This window comes from Thunnus thynnus, chromosome 12, assembly GCF_963924715.1.
Source record: "Thunnus thynnus chromosome 12, fThuThy2.1, whole genome shotgun sequence".
NCBI lineage: Eukaryota > Metazoa > Chordata > Actinopteri > Scombriformes > Scombridae > Thunnus > Thunnus thynnus.
In genome coordinates, this window is record NC_089528.1 from 19,834,901 (window position 1) to 19,845,041 (window position 10,141).

Here is a 10,141-nt window from a genome sequence, read left to right on the forward strand (position 1 = left end):
GTCAGGTCTGTCTGAAACATGTCAGCCATGCAGATGAATGGGAGTGACAATCTTCTTTTGTCAGTAATGAGGAACCCTGCAGTGGGATGGTATATTAGGCAGATGAGTAACAGCACTCCAAAAACTCATTTACCAAAAAAAAAGAAAAATTTAGACATGGTCCTTATTTTGCACCATCCCTGTTGCCTTGTATATTCTTTTTAACCTTTCTTCTATTTGTGCTATGGCAGTAGCTGAATGAATTACTTTGATCTTATTATCTGTAGTGTTGGCAAGTTGTATTACTGTAGTATTAGTGGTGTTTTACATTCACTTTTGTGAACTGTGGTTGACCTTTGTTTCATCTAATCTCGAGGCCTTGTTTTGTGGAGGAGCGCTAATTGTAGCTTCATTTTGTATTCTGCTTACAGCACATTCTTAAATTTTTGTTTAATAAAATTACTATGAACTGCACAGACGCACAGTAAATCTGCTTCTCAATATTTCACATGTATCTTAAAACAGTCAGATGCCCAAATGAACACTGAAACAGGTTTTTTTGTTGTTGTTACCATAATCATTCCTCCTGTTCATACAGACTATTAGAAGATCCCTTCATGATGCACTTACAATTTAAGTGATGGGGGCCAAAAATCCACAGTCCTCCCTCTGCACAAAAATGTATTTAATAGATTATCTGAAGCTAATATGAAACTTCTGGCATCCAATTTAGTCGAATCAAGCGGATATCTTTAAACATTACAGTCTTTTTAGTGCCAAAGTCCCTGTATTTGTTCGTGTCCTTCCACAGCTGTCATGGTTATGCAGGCAGATGGACCCAAGTGCAGAAGCAACAGGCAGGCAACAGGAACTGAAGAAATAATAACTATTTATTACCAGATTCAGGTTGTAAGCAGACGAAGGCAAGAGAACAGGCTGACTTGAAACGCAAGGAACGAAAACAACTGCAAACACCAGGATACACTGATCACGAACTGACAAAGAACTCAAAGAACAGACCGGTATAAATACGCAAGGAACTAATCATAGAACAAGACACAGATGGAGGGCGGCAGGCACTGGAAAAGGAGGGGAACACAAGGATTGGTTAACAATGAAGACAACGAGGGTGTGGCAGGCAACAAACAGGGCAAGGCTAACGAGACTTAACACTGAACAGGTGTGCTGGGGAGGTGTGGAGGGAAAGTGTGGAGGGAAAGGCAGAACAGACACAAGAGGGAAAACCCAGAAAACACAATCATTTTCATAATTAACCAACATACCTAAACCCCTCTGAATATAACTTAAATGCACAGGTGCACTATAACCTGCAAATTCTCTTATTTACAATTTAATGATGAAGCAGTGAATGCAAATCAGTCTACAAAAACAAATGTTAAACCTCTAGTCGCATTTCACTTGTAGTGTGAAAGCAAACTTCAGTGTCCTGTACAAGGGCCCTCTCCCAGTCAGTCCAGTATAACAAACAGGGAAAAAAGTCTGAGGGCCTCTGGAGGACTGGTGGAGAATGGCAGCTAGGGACACAGAGTCAGACGGCAAACAGAACCAAAACAACGGCAGCTCAACAGGGAAACTCTCAGACTACTGAAGCCTCATATAAGAGCCTCAGATAAGTTTTTAAATGCATTTTTGCACAAAATGAGTGTGTGGACACGCTGTGGATTTTGGCCCCTATCACTCGCATTGAAAGCGCATAAAAACAAGACAAAAATATATAAAATTAAACAAAGGCAAGTCTAAACTGGTGGGTTTTGAGCTGCTTTTAAGTAAAGGTGTCTCCACAGTGTTCACAGTTTAAGAGCCAAAGCTTTGCAGTCTCCTTTTAGTTTTAAGGCTGGAGCAAGGAACAGCCAACAAACCCTGATACAGTAGAACAGAGCCTTAAAAGTGATCACAAGAACCTTGAATTGGATTCTGAATTTAATGGAAAGCCAAGTGTAAAAAAAAAAGAGGATCAGAGACTTTTTAGACTAGAGGACATAGCCTAAAGCTTCTGGACCACTCATAAATAACGAAAAGATGAAAAGAAATCTCAACCAGATGATATAAAAACATGGATAATCATCTCCATTACAGTTTGAAACACAGGATCCTCTGTTCTTTTTTTTGCCCTAAAGCTACCCAGCAGGTTAATCCAAATGAAGCACAAAAGTCCCATATGTTTGCTGGCTGTTGCTCTGTTCCAATCCACAGACTGGTGAGCTGGTTGACAAACGGATTGCGAAGGCCCTGCAGTACATGGATGGTCATTTGCTCAGTCATTTGCCAGCATGGTCAGTGCAATGGTGACTGTTCACAGGGCAATCCCTGCAACAGCAGACCAAATGCTGCTGTGGAGACCATCTGCTGAGTTTAGATCACAGAAAGAGTCACAGTCTGTCTCTCAAACTCTGCATCATCTTCACATGTTCTGCTCAAATGACCAAAACTAGGATATTAGCCAAATACAGTAACAGTGATATTATATTATAGTTTATAATGTGATGTTACAAAACTTATTTGTAATTTCTATAATAAAACTTGATTTGTGCTCATAGTCAGTATGACTGTTATGTGAGTAAATCTACTGAATCATTATTTGTGGTTTCAAGTTACCCTGTTTGGTACCACAGATGGTTCTATTAAGGGTTAATAAATCAGTATCACTACTATATAGACCAGTTAAAGGTCATTAATGAAAATATGTATACAGGTTGTGGCATCCAGCATGATATTTCATCAGAAAAACCCCAACTTTTCTCAAAAAATTAAAAATATTTATTTGACTTATCAAAATGTGCAACTGCAGACTTGATATGTTATTGTAACAACCCTTCATTAATGACTTAAGAATTATAATGACTTTTGCTGTCAGCTCATTAGAAAGTGAGAAACTCACTTATGACCTCATTAACACCTTGACTATTAATAACTCAACAGCCAGAGAAATTTTTCACAGCTTGGCAACCCGAAAGTTGTTCTTATGGCTTATTAATGATTAGTATTAGTAAATTATTTATTAAACAATAGTATAGCCATTAGTTACAGCTTATAGCCTTTATGAGTGAAGTCTATTTATTACTTTCATTTATTTATCAATCTATATTTATAATCTTTTAGCTGTAAATATTATGTAAATTAAAAGAACAAAAATAAGTAAAGAATCCCCAAACATACTGTATATTAAGAAATAACCATTTTATTTTTATAATAATGTAATAAACTAGTTCCTCGCTGTAAATGTAATTGATTTGCAAGTACTGAAGTCTCGTAATCTATCGCGATGGTTCTCAATTCCCGCGACGTGACGCTGTGCTAATCTCACAGCGGACCGGCTGTGTATACTCGGCTGGTGGTGGAAGCAGACCCGACTTAAAGCAGAAAAAAGGTCAGCAACGTGTTTCAACAGTTTCCACAAATTTCAGGATTTAAAGTCGATGAAACTTTAGTATCCGTCTACATTGTGCTGCAGCTCTGAGTTTATTGCACGCTGTTTTCGCTTGATTTAATCGATTTCCACGTTGCCCTTGCACAAAACACTTATTGGACGACCACCATGCTGCAGCAGAAAATACTCGGAGTTCTTTGGAAAGTAAAGAAAGTAACTAGAAAAAGAGTCAATGAATGTAACTCATATTTATTTAAATGTTTATCTGATACCATTTTGGTTATATCAATGTCATCTCCATATCTGTTATATTTGTTGTCATTTGGATAAATTGCCAGTCATTACTAATCAGTAAGCTGATTTCCATATTGTTTTCTTCTTTTATTTGTTTCCATAGAATCACACACATACACACACACACACACACATCAGTAAAGACAGTCCCCAGTCTTGTGTCCTTACCCAGGATCAAACATCCACCTGCTTGCAACAGGACTTTGAGATCCTTCACCTACACTCAGTCTGGCACTATTGTTAGTTTCAGTTGTGATCAGGACTTGCATTTTGAAGTCCAAAGGTCCCTCCCCTGCATGCACTGTCTGGTCAACCTAGTTAATGACTTGTCAGGATCCCTCCTTCCCTTCCTCCAATCTATTCTGCAGAAAAAGTTGCACCAACATGCAAAAAGTTTCCCTGCTCTTACTTTTCTCTCATCTCTCAATAAATCAATACTTTGTGTCCTTGCAGGCTGTTGGAAACCCTGAACACCCATCATGTCAAAGCTGAGCGGGAAGGTCCAGACTGTCCTGGGTCTGGTGGATCCAGACCAGCTGGGCCGCACCATGACCCACGAGCACCTGACGATGAGCTTCGAGTGCTGCTACTTCCCTCCTCCTCCGGGTGACGAAGCGGTGGCAGAGAACCCGTTCCACATGCAGCACATGTACTGGCTGAGACAAAACCCCTACAGCTGCCATGAGAACTTGCTGCTGCTGCAGGAGACCAGCGCCGTGCGGGACGAACTGCTGGCCTACAGGAAGGCCGGAGGGGGCACGATAGTGGAGAACACCACCACGGGCATCGACCGGGACCTGCCCACCCTCAGGCAGCTGGCCAAGGACACTGGGGTCCACATCATCGCTGGAGCAGGGTACTATGTGGACTGCACCCACACAGAAGCCACCAAGAAAATGAGTGTGGAGAAGGTGTGAGTCTAGCAGTATTTGACGCATTTCTTTTTTTTTACGAAATTTTAAGCAATTTGATCTAAATTGTGGAAACTTGTGTGTGTGTGTCTGTGTGAACATCCTGCATCAGCTGTTGTGTTAAGAGTTTGAGCCATCACCCATTCTCTCAACACATTCTGTGTTTCTTCTGTATCTTTTGATTGATTTGAACATGTTTCTAGCTACTCGTCTTGTCTTTGAGTAGTGACCCACTGACAATATGCACATAATCTTCATATTTATAATTCAATATTGTCATTCAAACTCAACATGTGCTGTTCATGTGCATCAATTCTGTTAAAGAAGCACAGCACATAATCAGAAAAGTGTCACCTTAATGATCTAATATGCAGATTAGGCTGCAGCAGGAGTGATGTCGTTCTGCTTTGACTAACTTCTCATTTTCCTGCCCGTCAGCTCACTGACATCATCATCAGCGAGGTGCTTCACGGCGCCGACGGAACAGACATCCGCTGTGGCGTGATCGGAGAGATCGGCACCAGCTGGCCGATTACAGAGAGCGAGAAGAAGGTGCTGAAGGCCACGGCTCACGCTCAGGCCCAGCTCGGCTGCCCAGTTATCATCCATCCCGGCAGGAATCCTGCCGCTCCGGCTGAAGTCATCCGGATTCTCCAGGAGGCCGGCGGTGACATCGGCAAAACTGTCATGTCTCACCTGGATAGGTGAGAAGTGCCTGAATACAGCGGGCTGAGTTTGGGAATTGAAGGGATGCGCAGATTGTCAGAAAGTGTAGTAGCTGACCTTTATAATACCATTTTAATAGTAAAATATGAAATATGTAAGCTTTTTATACATCAACTTTTCAAAATTAAGACCACATTTCCCATAAGCTCCACTATTTCTGTCATGCAGTGGAATTATTATTCATTGATCTCACGTTGAAGATGTAAGCATGTAAAGTAGTCACGCTGGCAATACGGTACACATTTTTTCTACTTCATCATGCTCTTCTTACCTTCATCTCTCAACTTTGACTGCGAACGTCTAAAGAGAGATGGCGTAGAATAACTGAGTTCATCCCCAAATTTCTTGGATGTGATTTTCACAACAAACTTTGGTGGGGGCTATTCTTTGGAAAGTTAAAATACATCAAATGCATTTCATTTTAAGCATTAACCCATATAAAGATAAAATTAGATGACCTCCTCGAAATGCCACACGTAGCACCTCGACTTTATCACCTGTGTGTCGTCTCCCTACAGGACTATATTTAATAATGGTGAACTGCTTGAGTTTGCTAAGATGGGGTGTTACCTGGAGTATGATCTGTTTGGAACCGAGATGCTGAACTATCCCTATGACCTGAACGTGGACATGCCCAACGACAGCCAGAGAGTGAAGGCGTGAGTAACACTGCTCTTGTTTAAACTTGTCAACTGTAACCATGTTGATGTGTCCACACTTGACACTTAAATGTGACCTCTGTGTTCACATTTAAGTAAGATTTCCTTTTCTTTGAGATAATCTCTTTTTATGTTTTATACATATACATCAGATGTGTATGCCCACACATAAAAGGTTTAACATCTGGCAGAGGCATTACAGTATGTTCTTTAGCTAAAATTGTCAGTTGTGTTATGTTTAAAGGCCCCTCGTGTCTCACAAGTTTCTCTGTTCACGTTCAGCTTGGCGTTCCTGGTAAAGGAGGGCTATGAGGACAAGATAGTGATCGCACACGACATCCACACCAAGAACCGTCTGACCAAGTACGGCGGTCACGGCTACTCTCACATCCTGAAGAACATCGTGCCGAAGATGCTGACGAGGGGCATCTCGCAGCACCAGGTGGATAAGATCCTCATCGACAACCCAAAACGCTGGCTGACCTTCAAATGAGGCAGAAAAGAGACCCAAGGCAGGCGTTTTTGATGTAGCCATAACTTTATCTTCACACGAAGACTGAACAACCCACAATGAACACTTTGAGATTCTTGCAATAATCACCAGTCCAAACAGATTCATAAATGTGCTTTTTGGACCCTTAAACCAACGAGCTTATTGGGTTTGTACTTAATTTGTTTATTCTTAATTTTTTTCAGTCAAGCAAAATGTTTTTAACTTCATTTACTTTAAATGGAAAATAATTATAGGCCGTCATTTCATTTAACCAAAAATATTTATAGGGCCCAACTTGAACAAAGTTCAAACATGATTTTATATCTGTGATTATACATTATTCACTTTGTAAGCAAATTATATAAAGTAGCCTTGCAGGATCACAGTGCCTCTCATTAGCAGTCTTGTTTTGGTCCACAAAAAAAAATGCTTTTGTTTGTCTACAGAAATATGAATACAATCGAAGACAAATATTTTTCTTCTCCCTGGAGGTGTTGTCTACAGTGGTGCTAATTGATTTTTAAATGTCAATGTAGTAGCTGCTTTCTTTATATTTGTAAGTGACAGCCCTGCAAACACGTTTCATTGAAGGAAAATAATGAGTGTGTTGGTAATCAGTATGCCGCTCTGCTCTCGACACAATGCGGCTGTGTTAGATGAGTTGTCCTGTTGCCCCTCAGTGGGTTTCTGGGAGGCCCAGATGAAGGACACATTCTCCTCTCATCTGGGAACAGGTGGCTTCACAGGGTGACTTCACACCATGATCAATGGCGTGATCGCCACAGCTGACTGTGCACCGTGAAAAACTGTAACTTTTGATTAATCTTCCGAGAGGATTAGAAAGTAAAGCCAGAGGATTTAATTTAACATCATATTTTACATTCTAGCTGACAATCATATCTAGAGGGGCTCAACAAACAGCAGGCCGATCGATGTGTGTCGTCCAGTTCGAGGGAACGTTGCTGTCAGTGTGACTGTCCAGTTTTATGATGGTGACTAACCACCAGACTACCCTGTCGCTCCAACCAGCTGTCATATTGAGACAGACAAGAAGAATGAGTTACAGTGATCATATTGTGACAGTGCGTCAACACATTTTACAGATTTGTTTTTCTTTTAAGTGTTTTTTTTATGCTGCGCAGAGTTAAAATGTCAGTTTTTATAATCATGCATCACTACATCTTTTAACGTTTTCACTCAAAATGCAACAGCCACCAAATATTTTGTTGAAAATTAAAGCGCCAATATGGATCAACAACACTGTAAACAGAGTGGTGAATATGTGCATATAACTTTAACTTCTATAATTGAGTGCTACAGGTCAATACAATGAATCTACACTCAGTATGTGTTACAACAGCAGCTACAGTACGTTTGACACATCAGCAAACTTAATTTGTAATGCTAAACAGTTCAGTCAGGGTGCCATAGCGACACTAATCAAACCGACAAGGGTACAATTCAACGCTGTACACACTAAAATTCATTATTGTTATTCTGTAATTACACTTTACAGTTCTTTTCTTTTTACGCATGACTTCTTCAACATCTTTCTTGATTCGTTTGCAATGTGGGAAATGGTGAGCGCTGTCTCTAATAATCCAACTGACACTGAACCGAGCATGAGCAGTGAAGCAAAGTATATGCAGAGCAGATCTTTCCCTTGTTTCAATCAGCGTACAACATGAAGCCAGAGAAGGTGCTGTACTTGTTGTTGTTGCCCCCGTGCGCCTTTCCGCCGTCCAACTTGATGTAAATCTCGTCTCCGGGCTCGAGATGTAAAACAACACTGTTGCTGGCGTAGTCGTAGTTCTGGTCGGCGTCTTGGGCGATGGCGCTGGCTCTCACCTGGAAGACAAATATGAAATTTCTGGTGATAAAACTTGGTTTTTTACTTGCTTGCTGAAATCAGAACCGCGGACAGCTCCGTCACGTGAGGTCATCTCACTCATGACACATCTGTCGTTTTCATGTCAACCTTAAAACAACACTCAAAACACTTAAGTGTAAGCAGTCTCTGTGTTTAAATGTCCGGAAATGTAATCTTTGAACGTCTTTCTAGGTGCACCCGTGCGTAAAAGCTGTGCGTAAAAATGTATGAAGTAAACTTTGTTCGTCAAATTACGTTTATAACCTTGATCTAACGAGTATTTCATTGTGCATTTTATACAAAGAGTAAAGCGGGAAAAATAAAACATTTATACTATTTCATGAAGTATCCTACCTGGTTGTTTTTGCAGAGGTCGGCCCACATGCTGGTTCCATCCCCTCCTCGCATCAGCACGTGGTAAACAAAGAAGTAAATCCCTGGTATTGAGCAGGTGAATTTCCCTGTTGAGGGGTCATAGTGGTTGCCGAGATTTGTGACCACGTCGTCGAATTTCAGCACTTCATATCCCTCATGTTGCTTCTTAAGTCCTGCATAAAATGCAATCTTTGGGATAGTGTTGTAGGTGGCTGCACTGATGGCACCGGTGGGCCCATTCATTCCGGGTGCTCCGGGTGGACCCGGAGGACCAGGTACCCCTCTCTCTCCGGGCGGACCAGCAGGTCCAGGTGGCCCGGGCTCGCCGACCGGGCCCCTCGGACCCATCCTCCCCACGCGTCCCGGCTCTCCTTGAGGACCTTGGATGAACGTCGGAAGCGACTGAACCAGACGGTTGTCTTTGATCGGGTTGGTCGTCTTGGCCGCGGCCGTGGCTGCGGTCCCGTGGGAGTCGCACACCATTTGGCAGGATCCGAGCATCTCATAGCGGGCAGGAGTCCCGGCGGAGTTCACCACGACCGGGATCAGAACCACCAACACCAGCACCAGCGCGACGCCACAAACACCAGTTGCGATCATCTGCGCTCTGCGGATTCGCTGTGTTCTCCGGAGTGGATGGTCTTCCAGCCTGCTTGTGAGCGATATCTCTGCCGAGGGAAGAATTTGACCCGATCCTGTATGATACTGCAACTTTTGGAGATAAAATAGTCCCTTAAATGTTTATGCGCAAAAGTAACCATCCACAACTTTTACGCGCTGTAGTATCCGTCCAACTGGTTCATCTCCACTTTCTCACAGCAAGAAAAACAACAACAAAAGACTTTATGGGATGAAAAACAACACAGTCTACGTTATATGTTTATGCAGCACAAAGTCAGCTACAAGTTTCCGCCCACAACGGTGCCACAGGAGAGAATGGGCTAGAAATTAAATGTTACCCGTTTCTGTGTTTGGAGAGTGAGGGGAGGGGTGGAGGTGATGGATGGGACAGAATCGGTGCATTTCTTCAATCAAAAGAGAGAAAGTGAAAAACAAAAGGGAGATGCAGCTTTGAAACGTGACTAAAATGGCACAAATAATACGGGCAACTACTTTCACATCTTAATGACACCTTCCCTTCTTTTAATGGATTTGTTTGTGAAGTCAGGGAGATAGATATGTTAGATTACTTCAGCAGGGTTTTAACAGAGTATGTATTCGTTTTCCTATTGATTATTGTGATGTAACAACCCACAAGAATGTCACAACATGCTTTTAGCACTTATTCAAATAGCTCTAAAGGTCTTAAGCCTAATTAGGACCATTAAAGACCAAAAGCTATACTCCTTTGGCACCTGGTCACACCTCAGCGGCTCCCCTGGTCCAATTTATCATTTGAAAGAAATCTATAGAGCCACTGAAAGGAAGGAGGGAGTCACTAGGAGC

The 10,141-nt window shown here is 41.9% G+C and overlaps 2 protein-coding genes across 2 annotated transcripts; one reads left to right on the forward strand and one right to left on the reverse strand.

Moving 5' to 3' along the window:
* Positions 1-3,257: 3,257 nt before the first annotated feature.
* Positions 3,258-6,940, forward strand: pter (phosphotriesterase related). The gene is made up of 5 exons (XM_067606195.1): positions 3,258-3,367; positions 4,115-4,572; positions 5,011-5,276; positions 5,817-5,957; positions 6,240-6,940. The coding sequence occupies exons 2-5, from the start codon at positions 4,141-4,143 to the stop codon at positions 6,448-6,450; spliced, it is 1,050 nt and encodes a 349-aa protein (XP_067462296.1). The 5' UTR covers positions 3,258-3,367; positions 4,115-4,140; the 3' UTR covers positions 6,451-6,940.
* Positions 6,941-8,118: 1,178 nt separating this feature from the next.
* c1ql3b (complement component 1, q subcomponent-like 3b) lies at positions 8,119-9,712 on the reverse strand. The gene is made up of 2 exons (XM_067606197.1): positions 8,675-9,712; positions 8,119-8,298 (listed from the first exon to the last, which is right to left on the reverse strand). The coding sequence occupies exons 1-2, from the start codon at positions 9,293-9,295 to the stop codon at positions 8,119-8,121; spliced, it is 801 nt and encodes a 266-aa protein (XP_067462298.1). The 5' UTR covers positions 9,296-9,712.
* Between the last annotated feature and the right edge of the window lie 429 nt (positions 9,713-10,141).